Here is a 24745-nt window from a genome sequence, read left to right on the forward strand (position 1 = left end):
AGATTTTAAGCCAGGAAATTCTACTTCTTCTTCAAGTAGTTTTAGGTTGCTTTTAAAAAAACTGCTTTTACTCGTACTTGAGTAGATTTTTGCGTCGCTACTTCTACTTCTGCTTGAGTAGCTTTCTTGACTAATTTGACCACCTCTGGAAACATGTGTCTCGGAGATGTACAATTTTACATCTTGGGACACAGTAATACTGTGGCATACCTCCATTATTAGCTTAAATTTGAAAAAGTGTCCTCTTTTCAGATTTCCAAAATATGATAACCCTATCATTAGCACTGTCCAGTGGCGTAAGCGGAGGAGGCTCGAGTTCGAAATCGAAACCAGGTCCTTCTGAAATACTGACTCGATCTCCAACATTTATTACCCATTTAATTGCAATTGAGCAATTGCTATTACCACGCTTTTGCGTTTCGAACGAACAATACGATGGCACATTCCAAGATGAAGCCTATAGCATTTCTGAACAGCAGAATGTTTGCGATAAATATCCATTATTATGTCATCGTTTTTTGTGAAAATCATATTGAACGGCTTCGTTCTTTTATTGATACACGGTTCATTTTGCGCATCACTAATCTATAGTAGCCTAATGTGGTAGATGCTTGTTTTTGTGTCAGCGAAAATTTGGGGTTCGCCGAAGGCTTGCAGATCGGCATCTCATGAGGGTTCCTCATATGTGAGTAAAGGTTGGAAACCACTGAGCTAGCAGTAGGAGCCGATAGAATGAGATTAAGAAATGTGCCATATGTCACTGAATCCGAGATACTAGAATATTCAGTTCCCGACAAAGGCTTTTTAGCAATAAGTAATCGACATGACTCAGTGGTTTCAATTCTGCGATGGTATTCCCGACCAGTTGTTTTCGGCCTTATAACTTTCACAAGGCCCATTGCTTTATTACCACGCAATATGGATTGCAGCTCAATAACGTAGTTGAGAATTTGTTGATTGTTGAATCGAAGGACATCAATTGACTAGAAGCACTGCTGTAAATTCAATATACGCAGACTTTGCTTACTGATATGCTTTGATATTCGCCGTACGTCAGATATTGCACATTCCGTATCTTTTTCGATCGCTACTTTCCCTCTGTAATAATAATTGCTATCTAAAGTTACCAACTATATCTAATATCAGATATGATTGTCGGTCTGGTCCTGATTATATTGTATTTTCTTGCGAAATGTCCAATCATAATTGTACTCGTCGTACATATAGTCTAGTCGTACATATTGTACAATGCACTTTGGCGTAGCAGCCACTTGGCGCTTATGGCTCTGCGCCATGGGCGACAGGCTGCTCGGGGCGGAAAAATGTGAGGTTACGGCCTTTTTTTGGTCAATACAGCAAGCTTTCCAGTAAATATGATTGGATAGATTGAAAATATTTCAAAATTTGAGCGGCATTTACATAGGGTTACCATATTTTGGAAATCTGAAAAGAGGACACTTAAAAATATTCAGACTTGCAATATCAGAGGCAAATCCGGAGAGAATTCCCGCTTCCTGTTTGGTTGAATAAAAAAAGGTCAACTTTCCAGCTCAAATCCCGAAATACCAGTTTTTCTTTGACGTTTGTGGACTAAAAATAAAAAAGGTCAACTTTCCGCCTTCCGGCCTAGCTCCAGCAATGGCCGCCAGAGGGTTACTTCAGTGCTGATTTACTGTATCTCAGTCGAAATTTACACAATATTTAACCGAAATTCTCAAAAAAGAGGACAAAATCTCACAAAAGAGGACATTTGTGCGTCAAAAAGCAGGGTTGTAATGACTCGAGTCATGACTCGACTCGAGTCAGACTCGAGTCACGTTTTTTTTTGTGACTCGACTTGACTCGAGTCATTTTCCTGAAATGGGAAAATGACTCGCGACTCGACTCGAGTCAATATTTGGATTGACTCGACTTGTACTCGAGTCATTACGCATGACTCGACCCAAGTCAATGACTCGGCTTATTTTATATGACTTAAAGATGAATAAATTTGCGAATCGTAATGGCTAGTTCAACACATCTGACGAATTCTGCCGACATCGCTATTTGTCACCACTGCTTTCGTTGCACTCGTCTGATATCAAATATGCCGCCGCAAAAACGACAGACAATGGTACCATAGTGTTCTATATGGTGTCGACACAACCAAATCTCACGCCTCAGAAATTGATTCACGTCACAATTTCGATTTGGCTACAGGCAATTTGAAGGTCATTTTTGACCGGCTTGGCGAGCATTAAATTTGGTAAAACGGGTATCAATCGAAAGCTGACTCTGCACTGCTTACGAAAATATAAATGTTATTCCGCTCGTGGCCCTGGAACCCCCACAATCGGCCTCGAATTTTTCATTGTTATGGAGATTGGCATTGGGACGCAACAATGCTGCCTGGCACTTTTGCTCTTGAACTACTCTCTCGTTTCGCCAGACAGCATTGTTGCGTCCCAATGCCAATCAGGGTCGTGCCAACCCTGCTCTCACTCAACAACCATGCGATTAGGCACATCCTCACTGTCAATTACTTGCGCGCATTAGTTGAAGCATTGAAAAATTCTATTTTAAAGCGTTTTGCAGGAGTGTTTGTAAATGTGAACATGATCACAACTGATGATTCTTTGGATTGGCCTATCGGTAATCCCAAACCGTTTGGTGAAACCATCTTCTTCACATCATGCGTGTTCGATCCGAAATTTGCTTTCCATTAGCTTATGGATCTGATAAGAGACTGATAAGCTCATGTGTAGATTTTAAAGCGATGATTCTTTGCATTTTTAGGCGACTCGAAAGAATGAGTATCCTATGCTCTTCAGTGTGGTTCAAAAATGCTTATCAATTCCTGCATCTAGTGCACCAGTGGAACGTGTATTCAGTAGAGGTGGATTTATTCTAAGGCCATGCCGCTCTAATATATCTGAGGATCTCCTTTCCACTTTGGTATTTTTACAGTGTAACTCATCATCATTGATGTGATCTGCTGTCTGTGAAAACACACAATACCCTCTGTCAATTTGAGGTTTTGTTAGGTATGTGCATTGTGCACGTGAGTAATAATGAATGGCTAATGCTGCGTGATGTTTGTAGAATAGCACTGTTCAAAAGTAACTTCTTTATTATTTTACTCGGTGGCTACTTGATGAAATTGTTACGTTGCATAAAAAGAACATTTAATCTGGCTCAATTTTAAAAAGTAGAATCAATGATATGATAGGAGAAAATTTTAGATTTGAAAATAAATGAAGTATTTTTAGTGAGAAATTCTTTCATATAATATGATTATATGCTAGTAGTAAGCCGACTATTTTTTCATATCCAAAATATTCTACTCTAATAACTTCATTTCTTCTAGTTGGAATTTGCTTTGAATCATATTTTTACACAATGTAACAATATCATGAGATTATTATTATTATTATTATATTTAAAAGCAATTTTAGTGACGCATATAACAACTATGGTCTTTTGCGTCACGACGTAACGGTTGCTAATCGAATCGATATTGCGATAAGTAAATACAGTCAACTAAACATTTAGTACTGTCTTTTTGTCTTCGCAAGGAATTCCCACAGCAAAGGTAATATATAATCACTAGTTATTATATTTTCCATGGTGAAGGGTACTCTCAGGTCCATTACGGCAGCTCTAAACTAAACTAAACTAAACTAAACTAAACATGAGATAGCCGGTAAAATTCGAAAATCTCTATTTGTAATCAATCTAAAATTTTCTTTCATAGCATTGCTTTTTACTGGTTGGAATTGAGCCAAATTTGATTTTTTTAGGCAATCTAACAATTTTAAGAAGTAGCCAAAACTCTGATAGGGACAAAATGAGCATGTCTGGCAAGCTGGGAATTCGATATCACCCAAGCAGGATTGAAAACATGAGCTGAACATGACTTCAATACTGTGACTTGGACTCGACTCGAGTCATAACACTATGACTCGGACTTGACCCTTTAAACGGTGACTTGGACTCGGACTCGAGTCGGTGATGAATTGAAAATGACTCGACTTGACTCGAGTCAAAACCACAAAAGTAAGATTGACTCGTGACTCGGAACCATGTGACTTGGTTACAACCCTGTCAAAAAGTCAAAAAGGAGGACAAATCCTCTTAAAAGAGGACGTATATTAACCCTACATCCTACATTTACAACGAATGCATGGGCAGCAACATTTGCTCCTACGCCACTGCGTTGTTCATTGTATGTGTCATTGCTCACAGCTTTAAGTAGGCCTATATGTGTACAGAGTTTATTTTAGACTAGCTAATGTGAAACAAATTCACCAGGAAGCTGGCAAGATTCCGGAATAGGCTATATCAAGAACGTACAAAACTGGCTACCATCTGATTGATATTCCGTTGGGATGTTACTTCCCTGCAACGAATATAATGTATAGCATATTATACAACAGATATATCCTGTGGGCGTTGCATGGCTGATATACAATGCAGACAAAATAGAAACATTGCGACCATTCTCATTCGTGTCTTGCGTCTTCGATTACGCGATACATGCTATGCGTATTGTAGTATATGAGCTATACTTAGTAGTATCCTTACTTCTCAAGTTAGTAATCAGTTGCATGACATTCGACAGCAGATAGTATATTTTAGCATATAAGAGTAAATGGCAATATGCAGTAGTTATATTTGGTTACCGTTGCCAGAGCGAATCAGTAAGCGACGGCTTTACAGCAACCTGTTTCTCGCATAAATGTTAGATATTCGAACTTTCCAGATCTTCCATACAGTTATGACGTCATTATGAGTAATACTCGGCTCGAAGCATATGCTCGATCCAATCTAATCACTCGCAGGTAGGCCTAGGCTACTCGATTTTTCGCAGCCCGAGTATTAAGTGAATATCTGTAGGATGAAGGAACACGAAATGCGGTATAACTTGGCATTTCAGACTTAGCGCGGCGTTTCGAAACGCCCAACGGTGCAACTCCACGGGAGCAGTGTCAGTATCGATAGTATCAGGTTTATAAAATCCGGCAACAGGGTTACCATATTTTGGAAACGGGGAAGGCGGACAATTTTTCAAATTTTTTCAAACTTAGAAGTCCGATGGAAAATACCGAAAAATTGGTAAATTTTCTCCACTCCGTAGTCGGTTGACTAAAAAAAAGGTCGACTTTTCACTCAACTCCCGCAATACCCGTCGGAGCGTCACTTCGGTGATGATTTACGGCATCTCAGTCGTAATTTGCTATGAATTTGACCAAAATTCCTCAAAAAGAGGACAAAATCTCAAAAAGGAAGACATTTAGGCTTCCTCGGAGGACATTTTCAAAAACCCGAAAAAGGAGGACAAATCCTCCTAAAGGAGGACGTATGGTAGCCCTAGGCAACAATAAGTCATGAAATCAAAATCGTCCTTCCGAGTTATGAGTTGCGTTTTCGTCCACTTGTTTCATGATGGTTTTTCCGGAACAGCGGTAGTAAAAAGTTAGATTCAACCATATCTCAATATGGTTTGTGGCACGAATGCTTTGCGAACAAGAATTGCAATATTAGCGATGGCATGTGATATTTTCGCCCTCGTGTCCAGTCAGCACATTCCATCAGGAATGACCGACGACTGGGGGTTTCAATTCGAAGAACCATCGCCAGGAATCGCGAAAGTCCAGATATACTTTCAAGATGTAAGTATATAATACCTATATTATACCAGTCAACGCATAATAGTTTATGCTAGTTTGTAGGCTAATGACAGAATTAATTTACAGTGCTATATAGTTCTCGGCCTCAGCGCCTGGCATTAGTAGTAGGCTCTATAAATGAATGGGCAATAATATTACAATATTATAGCATATTAACATTGCTCGTGATGTCACAATATTATACATTTCAACAAAACTTATACGTAGGTTTACAAATCCAAATAGATTCGGGTTTTGACGACGCATAAACCAGGATTTCTTTAAAACCCGAACATCATACAGACGAGACATTTATGCCACTTTGCATTCATTTATTCAAAACATATACTGGACCCACATAAATGTGCCGTTGCCTCACTTAGACACTTACCAGCCATGAAATCGAAATGAACTCCTGAATAATAATCCGCACCACAAACCGTTTTATTCAAAATCCGTAGACTATAACGATACCTGCAATTTAGGCGCAGTTATATTCCTAATTACAGTCAACACACTACGCTAAGTCTCATATATCTGTATTTTGCAGACGAAAGAGCTTGAAAGTGAGATTTAGATGAACAAGGATGATGTCGTTCAGCATCCTTACCTAATTGTAAATTGTCTTCGTTCAGAAAAAATGCTCACATTGCACAGTCGCTTATCGAGTAGGCAAAGCACTCCCGATCCAGGTAAAACGCTTTAGACGGAATATAGAAGTTCTTATCCTTTTTGACCTTGCTGACCGGTAAAAAATTAAAATAAATCCTGCGGACTGACAGATCTTCACTATTTAAAATTAAACTGAGTTGCAATTATGAAAAATGTGCCAACTAAAATGCGAATGAATGGAAACTTCAGTTATGATGCCTTTTGATATTAGACATGCTACACGTGTTTCTATTGAAGTTTCTGCAGGGCGAAGTGCTACTAAAAACCATTAACTCGAGTTTGACTGTTCGGTTACTTATTTGAAAGAAATGCGAGTTTGCTGTTTGCTATAGCCTCTATTACAGTGATTCCCAACTGCGGCTCTCAGAGTGCATGCGGCTCCGAGGTAGCCTTCTTGCAGCTCTGATTGACCTCTAAATGTGCCACAACAATATAATAGACGACGGTTGTTGTTTGCTTCTGTGAGTATAGTTATAGCCAATTTCTGTATATGAATGCTATAATGAGGGATATTCGTTATGTCTCAAGCAGTCCAAGGCCGCTTCTGAACACCCGGAACGAAAATTCTTGCAGACTAAGTTTCAAACGCATGGATGAATACCCGTCAGACAAAGTGTATATTTTGAGTTCTGCTGGTCATATACCAGTGGTTCCCAAACTTTCTCGGTGTCAGGGCCAAATTTAGAATTTCAGAGCACGGTTGGGGCCGCACGAATACCAGGGCAATTAAAGGACCCAAATGTCATCAAAATATGAAAATTGGCATTGTTCCGATCAATCACTTGACGTCTTTGGCCATTGTTATGATCATTGTGTTGCTGCGCTCCCATCGTTCAGAGCAGTCGACCTTTGGAGGCTATTTCGGAGTAGTGTTATTGCCCTGGCGAGATTCCAATTTGCATTTTTGGAATCAGTGCGAAACTAGCTTTCGATAAAGACCGGACCTATCAAATTATGCGGACGCTTCGGTCGTGAGCTATAGGACTACCAATTATGCTGCTTTCGGGGCGATTTAGCGAGTCAGATTTTGCCGCCTAGACGCGCAAAGCGCGAAAATTTTCAGTAATTCATGATTGAATCGGTCAATATGATCGGGAATTGCATATATATTGCCATCAATTTTCATCCGCTCTCTGCTCACGTAATCAGTTTTACAGGTAAAGCCGAGGGAAGTGTGTTTGAAAAGGTAGGGCCCCTCAATAATAATTAAAGATTTTCGGACGTATATACCCGTTGGCAGAAACGAAACAGCACTTCGTCAGCCCCCCCCCCCAAAAAAAAAAAGAATAGTAAACTTGGGTCTTGGGCTCCCATAGGGTGATAAACCTATCCCTATCACCTTGTTCGCTTTTCCCACGAAACTAGTTGTATTGTTAATCGAGCCAGCGCGAAGCGCGAAAATTTTCGATAATTCATGATAAAATCGGTCAATATTATCGTGAATTGCATATATATTGCTACCAATTTCTTGTCCTCGCTGCTCACGTAATCAGATTCACCGATAGAGCTGAGTGAGGTGTCTTGGAAACTGTAGGGCCCATTAGTATGGTTCCGTAACATGTTATTTCGTGACCTCCTGTCTGCTATATCAAAAAAATATAGAATCGCCCAAACAGGCTTCTAATCTAAGAGACGCACACGATTTCAAATTGGTATTTCTTCACTGGAATATAATTTTTCCCTGTGGGATGGTATTTGTCTCGTGAGGTTAAGATTGCCAAGACAGTATTTAATATATATAACGACGTTTTCGGTCAGCATAAGGGCGGTCCTGTTCGGCCAAGGTTTTCTCACTTGGTGCGTCGTGGTGCGGTAAAGGCTAACGCCGATATGCCCAATGCTCATTTCTATAAATCTTGCGCATTTTTCTTGGGGATGAGTACCCAAAAATCAAGACATTTGGCAGCATGAAATCACGCCTACAGCAAAAAAAAATTGAAAAAGATGTAAAAATTTTTATAAATATTTTATAAATATAAATAAATAAATAAGTATTTTATAAATATAAATTTAATTTTTTGTCATAAGTCGATTTCTTAATATTTTTGGGGGCCGCAAGAAGGCTAGCTGGGGGCCGCGCTTGGGAATCACTGTCATGGACCTTTATGTATCGTCTCTGTAAATTTCTACATCAAAATAACGGCTCATAGTCAAGTATAAATGGCAGTAAGTCCAATATTACCCAGCGTGTAATCTCCGGCAAACTTGTGCATCAAGTGGTGGAATATATGAAGATCCATCAGCCCATCATATGACGACATATAGTATATGCTGTAGGTAATAATGATATAGTTTATGTCAATGTATAGCACTCTCCAATATGCGTCTATCAATGCTAAAATAACCGATATAGAAACTGTAGAAGTCTATGTGCATGCTTTTAAATTTGCTTGATGGTGAGATCCAGAGGTAGGCTATCTGACTATAAATTTTCGTTATAAGTATATAGCCAACTCGAGTGTTGTCATGCGGCTCCATACGTAGTCTGAAGTTTGAAATGCGGCTCCGGCATCCAAAAAGGCTGGGAACCACTGCATTCCATCCCTAAACAGTACTATCAAAATTTAAAGAACTTTAAATGTCCTCTTAGAACTTTCACATGTAACTGTTCCTAAGTGTAGGCCTACATACTATAAGAGCACCATAACCGAGGTGATGAAAGTAGGCCTATACATCGAAAAATGGGAGCATCTAAGATAGGCAGCTAGAAATAAAAATTCCCGCGATAGTGATGCTTTCGAGAATGTACATAACATTTTTCGGGGCATTACATGTTGCATTCAATTCAATTCAAATTATTGCTAAAAAATTCATGATTACAATACAGTCTAGGCATGGTGCGAACCTCTGAAAGGTTCAGGTTCGTGTGAACGCAAACCTTTTTGAAAGGTTCTGTGTGAACGCGAACGTGAACCTCATGACGTGACGGGACGTCATATTGCTAATTCCAATCCTATCTTTCAATGACGTGATAGCGTATATTAATGTGATACAGTGTGTACATTGTACACTGTACACCAGTGGTTCTTAACCTTGCCCCCAGCGCCCCCCCAGGGGGCGCTGGCGATTTTGAAGGGGGGCGGAAACGCTCAGGGGGCGATATGGGGGGCGCTGGGCTCAGGGGGGCGGTATGGGGGGCGCTGGAGAAAAATGACTTCGCAGTAGATGATGTGGTGATAGGACATATCCTTAATGAGTATTCAGAGCAAATGAACAGCGAAAACTTCGTTACATACAGCCTTCAAAATACATATAGGATCAATTGTCCATGGGCGCCTAAATGACTGACACCTAATGTTCCTGTCTTGGCAATCTGAACCCCAGAAGACGAATTCCATCTGGCAGGGAAAAATTATATGTCAGTGAAGAAATACCAATCTGAAATCGTGTGCGTCTTTTAGTTTAGTACGATTGGGAGACAGGGATATTCCTGTTGAGCGATATCCCCGTTGAGCGATTCTATATTTTTTGATATTGCAGACAGGGGGTCACGAAATAACATCATGCAACGAAGTCATACCAACGGGTTCGCCCGCCCGAATATGTTTAATTATTAGTTATGGGCCCTACAGTTTCGAGGATACCTCACAATGTTCGCTCTACGTTTTGATGAGTCTGCGCACACTCAACAACTCACTGCGCATACCCTTGGACAACCGTGCGTAACGACTACAAAAAGGTCATAACTTCGGATTTGTTGTGCGCAACGTAGATTTTCTGTGCGCAGAGACCGTGTCAGCACTGCGCACGTGCCCAGCTTTGAGGGAACATTGCACCTCACTCAGCTCTACCGGTAAATGTGTTTACGTGAGCAGAGAGAGGATAAAATTAATCTCAATTTACATGCAATTCCCAATGATATTGACCAAATCAATCATTATTCAGTGAAATTTTTCGCGCGTTAAGGCGAGAATAGCTGCCTCAGTAAATGGACACCTAATCTAGATACCTAACAGTCTTTCAGCAAATAGAGGACAGCCTAATGGGGGTCTGGGAGTGAAGTCCCCCGGAAGCTTCGTTTATCACCCGATGGGGGCCCAGGACCAACGTTTTTTGTTGGGGGGGGGGGGGCAGACAAAGTGCTGTTACGGCCCTGGTAACGAATAATTGTGCCTGCGGGCACGCCCGAATATGTTTAATTTTTAATTACGTGCCCTTTTTCTTCCTATACAACAGCTCACTCAGTTTATCGCGACTTATATATGTAATTACCACCTATTCATTCATGCATGATAGAAAATTTTGGTACCTGGCCCGACCAGGCCACACAAACTTTGCTGACCATCGATATCACGATAGGGGGTTCGTGGGGGCGAAGCCCTCAGAAGTTCGGTTTATCACGCTATGGGTGCGCAAGGCAATCGTTTTAGGGGGTTGACGAAGTGCTGTTACGGCCCTCTCTCTTTACATTCCGTACATTATGAAATTGGGGGGGGGCGCTGGAGCACGATAATTTTTGAAAGGGGGCGCTGGAGGAAAAAAGGTTAAGAACCACTGCTGTACACGATACCTAGCGACGACTCGGGCCACATAATGCCACAATGCTGAATGACGTTTTAAACGTCGCTAAATGTATGAATTGAGGTAATCAAAGGATATAATATTCCCATAAAATCAATATCTTCCGTCGCTTAGCCAACATTTCCGACGAGGACTTACCAGAGGTATAAGCTTACGCCTTAACGGTCTAGGCCAGGCCGGAAAATGTATTCAGCGTCTGAGTATTATTACATTGATACTGAGCAGAGTGTAAAACGGGTTGCTATACTTGCTGCCGATATTACCACATTAACAAGTTATACAGCAGTAGCCAACACATCAATCGCACGGATTTGGTTTTCATGACACAATAAACATATGAAGTCATTCACTGACTACATGTAGTGTATTTCGCTATTTATGTTATGTAATTGCGGGTCAAGCTCACGGCAGAGAATCACCAAGTACTCGCAAACGGAAAGCTGAATATTTCGAGCAAACTTTTGTAAGAAAGCAAGTAAAAATCTTGAGATTGTCAAGGTGCATGCTCGCTTAGTGTTGATTTTTTCATACTGCCAGCACCGTGCATAGAGTGGCCCGCAGTTGAAATGCAATAAATTTGAACGAAAGATGTTATAATGAAGTGAAAATTGTAATATATGAAAAAGGTTCACAGTGCAGAACCTACCAAGGTTCTGTTGTGAACGCGAACCTCTAAATTTCCGAGGTTCACACACAGAACGTGAACGTGAACCTCACGTTCACACCATCCCTACAAGACACCACCAAACTGCGATACAATGAAAGATAAATAGTTGTCGAGACGAATTTGATTAGTCTTTAAAAACAGAAAACCCCCTGGCTTAGGCGATGTAAAAAAGGAAGCATGCACATGCACACTGAATGAAAAGTAGAAGTAGATAATATATAAGAACGCAGTTGACAAAAAGGTGGCACATGTTGGAAGGCGAGATAGATATGCCAGGTTGTGGTCCGTTAAACCAGAGGGCTATCTATGCACAGGTTCAGTAGAAATTGTTTTGTATTTCGACTTGAATATGGACATGCTCGATGAATGCCGGATGGCCGGGTGAGATACTGTACCACAAATCAGGTCCGGCATATTTGATAGAGCGATAATTTTTTTGTCTACCATATGGTAATTGGGTGATGTCGAAGCGCGTGTGTCGTACTTGTGCACTTTTGATACCGAGGTAAAGAAGTTTTTGAAGTCTTCAGGGCACTAGCCGCCGTGGAATTAGTACATAAACTTGGAATTTTCTAGTTTCAGCATATCTTTTATGTTTAGGACACTGAATCTTTTGAGCTGCAGTCACTTGTTGGATACACATCCTGGTCACTTTGGGGCCCTAGCTGTGACACGGGGGATCTGATGTTGTAATTTTTTAGTGGCTTCAGTGCGCAAAGTCTGACAACTACTCATCGTTACCTTTTGCACTTTCAGATGGAAGCGTTTCTTCGAAGTGCAAATGTTTCAAACTATTACTGAGCACTGATGGGGGTAAAGACCAAGAGGTCAATCTCACTATAGCGAGAAACAAGTGCAGAGAACAGAAGCTTCGCTTGGCAAATATCAATGAAGAACAAGCCAATCGCATCGTAGCATTCGTAAACCAGCAGAGCTTCCGCGCATCAAAACAGCTCTATGTCGCACTCACTTACGAGAATACGGTATATTCTTTTTGACGTTCGTTAATCATCTCCGACAGCATTCAACATTTCCAAAAATGTGATTGTGTTGAACAGCGCATTTCCTAACTTGGCGATGCCAATTGCCAATGCAGAGGGCTTCAGATATAGGTGTAACGGACGTTTTGGTCGTTGCCTAGCTCAAACGACAGTTCGTTATATTTACTTGATTAGAGTTTTGGCTGTAACAATTTTAGGCTTGTCGAGTAGCTTGCCAACTCGAATTGAGACTACCACCTTACTTTCTTTGCTTCCTACAATCCGAGCCTTCCGCTGAGACCCGGTCAAGTGTAACTCAACAAATTACAGAATAGGATAACAAATTTACTACATAGAAAGATCACGTCAACGTCGAGGCAATAGTCACAATAGCGGTTAACAACAGTTAACTCTCTAGGCTCTAGACTTACAATCTAAACAAAATACAATCACCTGAATGATGGCCTAAACTTATACAATACTCACACAATACAAATAATGCCCTAAATGGCACGTTATATCCCTAAATTTAGCCTAACTTCAATCACTGATCCAATGATATTACAAGCAACAAAGCGACTAAACTTCAACAAGTGACTACCAAGACACGAGGGGAAAATCCAACCAGAGAGGGCACTACTGAGCTGTGAGGCTCGCAATCACTTGACCATTTCTCGTGTTACATTCCCCCCCACAGATGTAGGAATTACGAGAATACATCGACTTAACCTAATAGCACGAGATATTATCAAGCCAAAGAAAAGTAATTCAAATTACCAATCAACTCATGCCACAATGTCACTATCAATATAGGCCAAATGTTCTTCAAAAGGTTGGTGAGACTTCAGTAAATCTCTCAAATATATCAACAGTCATTTTCGAACAACCATCTGTTTACTGGCTGTACAATCAACCAAGTACGAACGAAAAACTGGAACTCCATGAGGAAAGGTTCCACTCTTCTTCTATGGGAGACATCGGAGTTCGATCCACATCGCACAATGGCATTCACCATACAATCGATCTTCTTCAAGGTCTCCAAAGCTGTTTCCGTTTGCACCTCCTTATAAAAGAAGGATAATGACAATATGTCAGTGCCAATCCAAATGGCAGCCAACTCCAACATTGATTTGTCCATGCTACCAAACCGAGCAAGCTCTTGAAGACAAGGCACATTATAAAGAGATGCTTCTTCATCAAACTCAGTGCTGTCAGAATACCCTTGTGGATCCTTCAACAATTGCGATGGAAAATTAGCACTCACATTGCGAATCCCATCGTCACCAGTTATGGAACGAGAGCATGCTTCAATCTTTGAATCCAATGCGCAATCCATTGACACCTGTGTCATCAACTTTTCAATATTGGCATCAAGAGAATATCGTTTCTCAAATATGAATTGATCTCCTGTCACTTCTCTATGCACAAATTGCACAGGCATCTTTGCTACCTGACCATTACCAGTTGGATCAGGATGGCTTGACTTGTAAAGTATTGATACTTCATCATGCGCATTAGGTGATTCGGTTTCACCTTCAATCTCAGCATCACATGAACAACTTGAGTGTTCACACAACAATGTACGTTCCGGAATATAATTATCAACTCTGTTCACATGGAGAACGTCTTCCGGCTTACACTTCAGCGCCTTTCCAATATCAGGAAATTTACTAGACCTAGCACTGTCAAATTTAACCATTGTGGTTCGAGAACATTCTGTGTCCCAGTCCTCAACGTTTTCATAGTTTCTTTTCAAAATACCAAGGTCCTGAACACAAGTATTTGCATTGATGCAATCTTCAATTGGGTGTGGCGCATTGGCAGGATCGGCGATAACATCGACTTCAGTGGAATTGAATACTGCAGCTTCAGAATTACTTGGACATTCCACATCCTGAATTTTCGCATTACATTTGTCTTTGCTTGTCCCATTGACAAATACTTGTGCAGTGTTGCCAAGGCCTTTCACAGCAAGTCCAACGAAGGCAGGAGAAACTGGATTCTCTGTATTTACACTGCTTTGCTTCAGAGCAGTACTTTGACAAACAGCCATTTCTTCAGTATTCTTTTGCGGGTATGAATGTAGCTTGTGCACGTTAGCTGAGGATTTCCAAATACTTGCTTCAACGCAAGCAAGTTCAAAGTCTTGCTTCAATCGTAATCGTGACGTTTTACGTTCAATCATTAATTTCTCATCTTCCAAAACTTCGCGATTGAACTGATGAGCCAATTTCAAATGAGCCATTTTCTTTCGGATTATTGCTTCTTTTCTCTTCACGTTTACACTATCATGTATGCTGGCAGAATATGCATTTCCAAATCGCCGAGACATATGACGACTGCTTCCAACATAATGCGAACGAGTATGTTTCCATCTTTCTTGCATGCATCTCTCCAACTTACTTTGGAATTCATGATAAAATCTCACTTGTTTATCATGATCTTTATGACATGCAATCTTTTCTAGATCATCTTCGACTCCGAGGAGATATAAACTCCAGAGTGTAGAATATTCTTGAAACATACACCGTAGATCACTTTGATGTCTCAGAAGATTGATATTTACGTCTCGGGTCAAGATTTCGTGTTCAATGCTTTCATATCTTCTATGCAGTCCGGCCAACTTCTGAATCAATTCTTCTTCAGACACACACTTAATTCTTGCCATGGTCATTGTTGTTTTTCATCAGTTACGAATTGGAGTGACGTTGGAAACCTCAGTTGCACATTACCGTTTTGACTGGTGTGAACTAACTATTTGCTTACCTAGGGCTGGGCCAATCAACAACTCCTGAACTTGCTTCTACTTTCAATTACAACGAGGACAATTTCATGTATGGAGGACACTAGCCGCATATGAGAACCTATATCTCATTCAAATGCAAAATACTTCTGCTGAGAACCCTTGGCTTAGCAGTCAAATTTTCTATTGGGAACACCAGCCTCAATAGTCTTACGAATTTGTATCAACTGCTACTAAAGCTGATTCTAACAATCAATTCAATGTCAGCTCTTCCAATACAATACTTCTACTAACAGTTGTCAAACGGTACAATACCGGTACTCCACTTGCAGCAATTGATATTCAACAATGGCCAAGTCTATACAATAGACCTGGATATATCAAACTGTGGACGACCGTTTCTACCAAAAGTTGCCGTTTTGATAGTCTTCAAATTACTTCCGAGATTGTTGTTAACTTAAATGTAACGGACGTTTTGGTCGTTGCCTAGCTCAAACGACAGTTCGTTATATTTACTTGATTAGAGTTTTGGCTGTAACAATTTTAGGCTTGTCGAGTAGCTTGCCAACTCGAATTGAGACTACCACCTTACTTTCTTTGCTTCCTACAATCCGAGCCTTCCGCTGAGACCCGGTCAAATGTAACTCAACAAATTACAGAATAGGATAACAAATTTACTACATAGAAAGATCACGTCAACGTCGAGGCAATAGTCACAATAGCGGTTAACAACAGTTAACTCTCTAGGCTCTAGACTTACAATCTAAACAAAATACAATCACCTGAATGATGGCCTAAACTTATACAATACTCACACAATACAAATAATGCCCTAAATGGCACGTTATATCCCTAAATTTAGCCTAACTTCAATCACTGATCCAATGATATTACAAGCAACAAAGCGACTAAACTTCAACAAGTGACTACCAAGACACGAGGGGAAAATCCAACCAGAGAGGGCACTACTGAGCTGTGAGGCTCGCAATCACTTGACCATTTCTCGTGTTACATAGGATGATGCGAGAATCTTTCTGAAGTTGTAAATGTTGGGACATTTTCACAGCGAGCATTGTATCATTATTATTAATCTAGGATACTCTAACTGAGGTCCGCTAACTAGTTTTAGGGAGTCCGTAAAGGGCAGTGCTTCTTCAAGAAACTACAATACCTGCTGATTATCCTTTGAGAATGAAGTCGTGAGTGGGACTGTGACTACCTTATTGTCTAGTCATTAGTTACTACCTTATTTTAGGCATGGGATAGTCTAAAGAGTTGAGCTTGATGTGATGACCTCATTGTCATCGGCTTCTGAAATTTTGGGGTTGGCACAACAGCCCACAAAACTCGAAGGAGTCTGTGATGAATAAAAAATGCCCCTGATGTAAATAATGTTTTTCCGGCCCTGACTACGACAGTATCGAAAAATGTAACGCCATGAGAAGCTATAATGACACGAATCGCATTTTTATCAGCCCATTTTACTTCGAAATGTTTACAAAAATCTATTTTCTCTTGTGATATACACAACCATTTTTCAATAATAACTTCAAGACAAGCTGCTACTTAGAAATAACCAGGCTTGACGTTATATCGTCATTAAAAAATATTTGTCAATTTTGGTGCCATATTTCTTGCGATACCCAAGTGTGTCTCCTGAAGCGTTACGCGTTATTATTACATTCGCCACCACCTATATTTGTGGAAATGGACTTTTGGGAATCGTTCATATCAAAATGAAGGCGTGGATTTTCAAGACACGACCACTTATTTCAATAAATGCAGTTGCAGAATTCGCTTTGAAATAATATAAGTCAACACCATTTCTGCATGAAATATGATGATCTTATTTTCAAGAGACGTCATTCTGTTGCTGATTATCACTAAGCCTACATTTGTTATTTTCTCAAGACATATAACGATTGCACGATAAGTGAGCTAAATTTGAACTATGACTTCGTGGGGGTGCGTGACGATCCGAAAGGGGTCCGCAACAAAAAGGTTGAGAACCACTGATATATGTTATCATAATAACATATATTAACCTTGGTCCGGCTCACAATCATCACTGGAACAGATAATCGAATTATCTAGGTTATTAGTCGTTCAAAATATGTGTGTTCCCCTGGGGGGATGTAATAAGGTCAGAGTCACGAGTCATTTTCGGATTTCAATTTTCGACTCAAATAAAGTCGAGTCGTTTTCATACTGTCAACGAGTCAAGACCTAGTCCAAAATATGAGCGGTCGAGTCCGAGTAAAAGTCAGTGTACATACGAAATATCGTCTTTAGTCCGAGTCTGAGTGAAAACAGTTTCAGTCACGAATCACCTGCGGGTGATTTTTGATGATCTTACTGTAACGATATTTAATGGATCACATTCTGCATGAGGCCTATTTATTCAACGCTTGATGTTGAACTGTAGACAAGTCAGTATGAAATAGCCTACATGTACAAGCGTGGATTTCAACCGCATGCAGTTTTATGAATAAACCATAGTCGTGTATTCGCAACTTAAAAACATTGCGCTATGGAAACTACGATGATTTGCGTTAAGTTTTATTGCTGGCTATAGTGAATCGGAGCGAAAAGATCAGTGCAGTAATGAATATTTTCAAAAAAATCGTTGGATAGGTAATCAATGACAACCCCGAGTGTGATAGATTTAGCTGTTGTTTATTTGATATAGCTATGACAAATACTGACTGATATTGATATACATTTATCATTTAACAGAGCATTTACGACGAAGACAAACGATTGGTCGATTTTCCGAACAATACGTTGGTGTCAGATCCCAGACGTAATCCATCGGGACCCTTATCCTTACTCATATCCGACGAGGGTATCAAGTTGAGGACTCAATCGCCCGGGGATCAAATTCATGGCGCAATATGCGAGCGAAGCTGTGAATCTACAAAAATTCTAATACAAGATATATGACTATGAATAATATGTTTTTCGAAACGGTCGTCGCCAATACACTTTTGTCCATCGTATCAGCAATAAGCAATTAAATATATAACCCATGGCTTTAGAATGAGTCGGTCAAAATGCTGCGTTCGTAAAATGTTTCAAATGTACGGTATTTTTAAAACGAAAACGGTTCGTTTTTAGGAAGCCATAAAACCTCAAATTCTTCACGGAAATCGGAATTTAACTTAGTTTACTAGTTATACGATATGAGGAGTTTGAAGAGCTTCTTGGACGTAGAATTTCACTATACAGTTAAACAATATATTCATATTGAAATATATCCGAATATTTTGGGCTGACACTCGTCAGGGGTAATCGTCAATTGGAAAGAACATTGTATATCAATAAATCGTATCACCAAACATGACGTGACAGGCATGAAATTTTGAATAATAATCGAGGCGAGGAGATCGCTTGAAATCATCCCTCTAATTCAGTGTTTACCAAACTGCGGTACGCGTATCTCATCAAGTGGTACGCAAGTAACTTAAGCGAACCTATAAATGTAAGTTTTGAAAATAAAATAGGTAGAAGGGTCTGTAACAATGCCGATTTACAGACTTTGAGGGCTGTTTGAGGTGGTTCCGTTTCCCTGACAAGATTTTAATTTGTATTATCGGAATCAGTGCGACAGTAGCTCCTAATTAAGACCAGTTTCATTAAATGGCAGCCCTCGAGCCGCAAGCTATAACACCACCAATTTCGCTACTTTTAGATTGCTCAGCAATAAGTGTAACTGCTTGCCGGAGCGTAACGACGGGAGTTGCGTATCCATCCGTAGGTTAGTAATCACTAATCAGTAGCATGCGCTGCACGTGCACGTGTTTGGATTATTATGAGTAGAGCCCGACCGATATTGGATTTTTGGGCCGATACCGATATAACCGATATCTAACATCTTCACAGATAACACCGATATATTCAGCCGATATTCAAATAAGGTAGAATCTAGTGCTACCTCAATATGGGCATTTTCAAAACTGCAGAGCATTTATATCAACAGCTTTAAAGCCATTGTCATATTCGAACATGAAATAAACTAAAAAGGCTTCATCTGGACACTTTGAAAGTGTAAGCTATAAGAAAGACAGAAATATTTCTAGTCCAGCGGTCACGGATTGTAGGTTTCAAACTTCCTACAACCTTGTCGTGACGTCACGAAAATAGCCGATATTTTTTCAACTCCAATGGCCGATACAGATAATTCTTTCAAAGTGTGATATCGACTCGATATTATCGGCGAACCGATAATCGGTCGGGCTCTAATTATGAGACTGTATAATACGCAACTACTGCATCAACGTTTGAATAAACCGTTGTATTGAGTATATCGTTTACGAGGAGCTTCACCAAGAGCAACAGGACTTGTTATCTCGAGGTATTCCAGTATAGCCGAATCTCAAGATATTTGGTTACCTATACTTCTAATACAGATCACCAGAGACACTAAGCTCTAATTGCTGCAGTACAAGCAATCTAGTATATTCGATCGCTAGCGACTCAATTACGGCGTGTGGTTGGAATTGATCAGACGCGCAACCGCGGGCAAGCCGGGAAAGATACAGTCGCAAAAGTTCGTAAAGCTTGCAATAAGTTTTTTGAACAAATATATAATAGTTCCCTGCGCTTCGCACGAATCGCTGTCTCGAGGATTATAAATTATAAAGATTTACAACAATTCAAAAGATTCCGCACTAAATCGTGCCTTCGCAGCAAACCATTTGTGCCAAACTGATCTCGATCGGTACCATATTAACTTGTTATCAAGCTAAAACAGTAGCACTTTCGAGTGAGGCTATTTATCCTTGTTCCAGTCGATTTAGGGCTGGGCAAAATCGAGTACCTGAGTAATTCAATTCTGAATCACGTATTATGCTTCGAGTCGAGCATTCGAGTATTACTCATTATGACGTAATAACAGTATGCATGATGTCAAAGTTCGAATATGTCCCTTTTATGCGGCCACAAATAATATCATGCCTGCTATACATCACATTGAAGATACTGCACTTTGGAATTTTTTTCGACCATACCGATTTCATTGCACTTTGCACCGAGCGAGATAGTGTAATGGTTATGCGTCCGGCTTCTCGAGCGGTAGGTCGTGGGTTCGATCCCCGGCCGGGTCATACCAAAGACTCGAAAAATAGTATCCGCAGCTATCCTGCTAGGCGCTCAGCAATCACGGATAGCATGGAGGAGAAAAAAAAACGGGGGCGCAGACTAGATGACCTCATGGGGCCGTATCGCAACTCCGTCGCCAAAGCATCTCGATGGTGCAGGCGAGAAAGAATATCATATCTCTCTCTCTCTCTCTCTCTTTGTGAGAATGATGTGAGTTAATCATGACTTCAGTTTGGGAAGCACTGCTATGACTTGAAATGACATCGTTTCTCGTATTAGAATCTCCTGATTGAGTACTATAGTGTAGGTTTTTGGTCGGTGTCTCAATCGTGTGACGTGACGAATTCGGCGAAAAGAGGCTTATCTTGTTAATCGTTAACCAGCATATACAGGCAGCACACGAAATGCTTTCCTTGGGCTTTGCATCACTAAATCGCATCATAAAATTGTAGTCAAAATGAAGGCAGCGTTCAATCGTCCATGTCCATGTCACTTGAAGGTATAATCAGTATGGAAAATACTAGGGATGGTGTGAACGTGAGGTTCACGTTCGCGTTCTGTGTGTGAACCTCAGAAATTTAGAGGTTCACGTTCACAAACGAACCTTGGTAGGTTCTGCACTGTGAACCTTTTTCATATATTACAATTTTCACTTCATTAAAATATATTTCTATGAAATTTATTGCATTTGAACTGCGGGCCACTTTATGCATGGCGCTGGCAGCATAAAATAATCAATACCAAACGAGCATGCAACGTGGCAACCTCAAAAATTTTACTTGATTTGTTACAAAGGTTTTTCCGAAATATACAACTTTCGGTTTGTGAATATATAGTGACTCTTTGCTGTGAGCTATGACCCGCAATCACACAACGTCAAGTGCGAAATACACTCCATGTAGTCAGCGAATGATGCTGTTTCATTCAATCAACGTAATTGATGTCGACGTCCGATGTAGAAAAATCTAGCAGAAGTACGGGGTCAATCTTGACTTCATACGTTTATTGTATCATAAGAACCAAATCTGTGCGATTAGGGTGTTGGCTACTGCTTTATAACTTGTTAATGGGGTGATATCGGTAGCAAGTGTAGAAACCCGTTTTACATTCCGCTCAACATCAACGTAGCAATACTCAGACGCCGAATATATTTTACGGTCTGGCCTAGACCGTTAAGAATAAGGTTATATATTTCATTGCAAGTCCTCGTCGAAATTGTTGCCAAAGCGACGGAAGATTGATATTGATTTTATGGGATTATTTTATCATTTGATTGCTCCAGTTGATATATTTGGCATCTTTCAAAACGTCAATATGTATTTCAGCATTGTGACATTATCTGGCTCGAGCCGTCGCTAGGTATCGTGTACGTACATTAATATAGGTCATCACTTTACTGAAATGTTGGGTTGGAATTATCAATATGACGTCCCGTGACGTCATGAGTTCAAGTTCGCGTTCACACAGAACCTTTCAAAAAGGTTCGCGTTCACACGAACCTGAACCTTTCAGAGGTTCACACCATCCCTAGAACATACATAAAGCAGATCGGTCGGTGTTGATTGTGGTTGCGTAACAACTACATCAGCGAGAGAAGGTATTCGCTGTGCTGCACTACACATTGCTGTTCACTGTTCCTACAGCACTACACCGTCGGTCCGAGAAGTCGGTAGCCGATAGCGCATTGTATCACTGCGTTGCGATTGTCGGATTATTAAACCAACAATCGGCGAGGCAAATTAATTCGAGTCCCACCTTGCATTTTTCCACTGCGCTGTAATTGCTCGTAACAAAGCCTAATTTCACATTTCTTGGCGATTTTGAATGGATTCTGGTGCTCTGACATTATCAATATCTGAATTTTTCGAATCAGTGCGACAATAGCTGTTTCTGATACGATGAATTGCGCTACCACTCGTGAGGCATGGATAGTCTGTGCCACATCTCTCCTTTCGTTCAATTCTTTTCAACAATGAATATCGAATATTCCAAGGTCACAACCCGGTAGAGATCGCAGGACAGACGCTATCAAGGAATGAAATCGTGCAAGCCAATTTCCCTTAAAATGCCATTGTACGTCATCCCGGTGCATGAATTCCTTGAACATTCATCGTACTCGTTGTACAGGTGTTCAAGATGTGTATACAATAGGTATCGCTGGCTAAGTTCGTTTTATTGATTGGTTAGAAAGTTAAATATCGCATAACAATTAGCCTCTATGGAGAGCGTTCGTGACGAATTCAAATTCGTACAACAGCTAACGACATGACCGCATGTCCACGTATCCCTACTTAGTGGACAAACATAAGATATTATTTTATGGATTACCCACACACGATTTCTATAGTGCATAAAGCTTCCTTCTTCTCGCAGCGCCTCCAATCGCCCAGTTTTTTGCTGGCGCCCACTTTGAATACACTGCATGGGTGTTACCGTTACCGAACTAGAACTACTCAATTTTGAAGATCCGCAACTAGAACTAGAACTAAAACTACTCAAAATCCGCAACTATAACTATAGAACTAGAACGACCTTTAAACATCTGTAACTAACGAAAACGCAGCAAACTATATAAATGGTTCTTGGCCGATGTTCCCAGGCGCACAAGTAATACATATAGTAATGAATTAAATGTGTATAGTATATTGTGGTGGATTTTTGTTTTTGTGACTGAGTGAAAATTAGTGGTACCCCGAAAGCTTGCAGATGTGCGTCGGCCGTAGGGGTTCCCAGGTCATTAAAGGTTAAGAATCATACTGGACTACATTTAATTCTCTGATGCAACACATTAATTTTGTTTCTATCGGAAATATCAGACGTAGATTGGACATTTCAAAAAGACGAGGTTTCGAGTTTCAAATGGGAGGAATTTCGGGAATCGAGCGGCCACGTCAACAGGGAATAGCCCAGCCCTCGTGTAATCCAAGTCGCCCATTGTGTAAAAAGCGGTGGTGATATTCTATTTATGATCGCAGTTTGTGTTCATTCAATTCGTAGGGGTTGCCTCTATATAATTCGTTACATATCTTTTTATATTAGCAATGTTTTAACTTTAAAATGGCTATATGGTTTAAGAAAGTCAACACAATCACCTGTAGGCTAGAATTGAGATTGTGATTACAATGAAATATACGCGCAATTTCATACAAATGACTAGGGCTGGGCACAATGATTCGAGTCGAGTAGTAAAGGACGATTTTTTCGAGTACTGAAATTATACGCTTCTCGCGACTGAAAGTTAATTTACTAATGAGAATTATAGTTTTGATACTATTTTGCCCTGAGGGGACCTTGAAACCTTCATTGACCGTGTCGCAGTATATGAGACATAGTTCAAAGCCACGAACGTTACTGAAAATAACACATTTTCGAAGTCATGATCATCCCACGATATTGTGCAATGCAATCGGTATTGTCGAAAAAATACCGAAGTATCTTTAATGTGACGGATAACGGGCATTATGTTCTTTGTGGTGGCATAAAAGGTGCATATTTGAACTTTTACATTGTATATTCTGTTATGACGTCATAATGAGTGATACTCGAATACTCGACTCGGAGCGTAATATACGTGATTCAGAATCGAATCACTCAGGTACTCGATTTTGCCCAGCCCTACAAATGACGAGTCTTTCGTAAAAAGCTATTCAATAACATTATTCTAAAAATGCATTTAAAAAGAATACTACAAAATATGTCTTGAACAAGGGTGTTGTTATAAAGAGGAGTTAAAATTCTTACACAGCCATACATTCGTAAATATAACAGTATCACAATAAAATTAATGTACTGAAAATAACTATCACTGTACACATAAACAGAGAACTGATCAAGGTGGTGGCAGAACTGCATGTTTCCGTTGGAGGTACGTATCTCGGGTTTATGTCGATGACAGATACCAAACTGGTTTCCTGTGAAATCAATAGAGTTGGCGCGATGACGTAAGAAATGATGTATTCGATCAAAATATTGTACTTACTGGTGTGCTCTTAAGGCAAACATGCACTTTCGAGGTTTGGTGAAGATAGTTCTCAAAAACCGATATGTTGTCTTGAGTCCAGTTATGCTATAGCCCAATGGAAATATTAATGAGAGGCATTAGTTGTCAAAGTACGAGCTCCGAAAACCATTCACCTCGGAAATGACATCCAAAACCGTTTTTCCAGATATAGCAGGAGGACTCGTTACACTGTAGCTTTGTAAGTTGTACCAATCGGAGCTTCTGAATTGAATATACATGACACCCGAAATCAAACTGGCGCGTAGGTATAGGTATAGGGTTGCATTTAAAACAATTTTTTTTTCAATTTGTAAAAATATATGCCATAATTTTGTACATACTTTCCAATAACATGTTGTATGAGCCTACGGACGACTACCGCCTTATATAGCCGATGCATACGATATGGGATGG

General features: G+C 40.2%; 2 protein-coding genes across 3 annotated transcripts in view; one reads left to right on the top strand and one right to left on the bottom strand.

Moving 5' to 3' along the window:
• The first annotated feature begins 4606 nt into the window (after positions 1-4606).
• LOC145458626 (uncharacterized) lies at positions 4607-19260 on the top strand. The gene is made up of 5 exons (XM_080337046.1): positions 4607-5651; positions 6199-6214; positions 6284-6340; positions 12265-12491; positions 17968-19260. Exons 1-5 carry the CDS (start codon positions 5478-5480, stop codon positions 18172-18174), a joined length of 681 nt encoding a protein of 226 aa, XP_080193172.1. The 5' UTR covers positions 4607-5477; the 3' UTR covers positions 18175-19260.
• A 3225-nt stretch (positions 19261-22485) lies between these two features.
• LOC145459451 (DBH-like monooxygenase protein 2 homolog) overlaps positions 22486-24745 on the bottom strand; it is a 33625-nt gene continuing 31365 nt past the window's right edge. For both annotated transcript variants that reach the window (XM_080338086.1, XM_080338085.1), the window contains 3 exons: positions 24466-24553; positions 24311-24397; positions 22486-24242 (listed from right to left, as the gene is read on the bottom strand). In XM_080338086.1, coding sequence (XP_080194212.1) covers positions 24102-24242; positions 24311-24397; positions 24466-24553 — 316 coding nt within the window. In that variant the 3' untranslated portion in view covers positions 22486-24101. The remainder of the gene's footprint in view (positions 24243-24310; positions 24398-24465; positions 24554-24745) is intronic.

The sequence above is a fragment of the Botryllus schlosseri genome, chromosome 16, assembly GCF_051294905.1.
Source record: "Botryllus schlosseri isolate E-star chromosome 16, Bs_hap1, whole genome shotgun sequence".
Classification (NCBI taxonomy): Eukaryota; Metazoa; Chordata; class Ascidiacea; order Stolidobranchia; family Styelidae; genus Botryllus; species Botryllus schlosseri.

What these genes read in the sequence shown, in the direction of transcription:
- LOC145458626 (XM_080337046.1), top strand. Translation starts at nt 5,478, where the DNA reads ATGGTTTGTGGCACGAATGCTTTGCGAACAAGAATTGCAATATTAGCG. An exon ending in GCAAAGCACTCCCGATCCAG is followed by an intron (nt 6,341 to 12,264) that starts GTAAAACGCTTT and finishes TTGCACTTTCAG; the next exon opens with ATGGAAGCGTTTCTTCGAAG. An exon ending in CACTCACTTACGAGAATACG is followed by an intron (nt 12,492 to 17,967) that starts GTATATTCTTTT and finishes ATCATTTAACAG; the next exon opens with AGCATTTACGACGAAGACAA.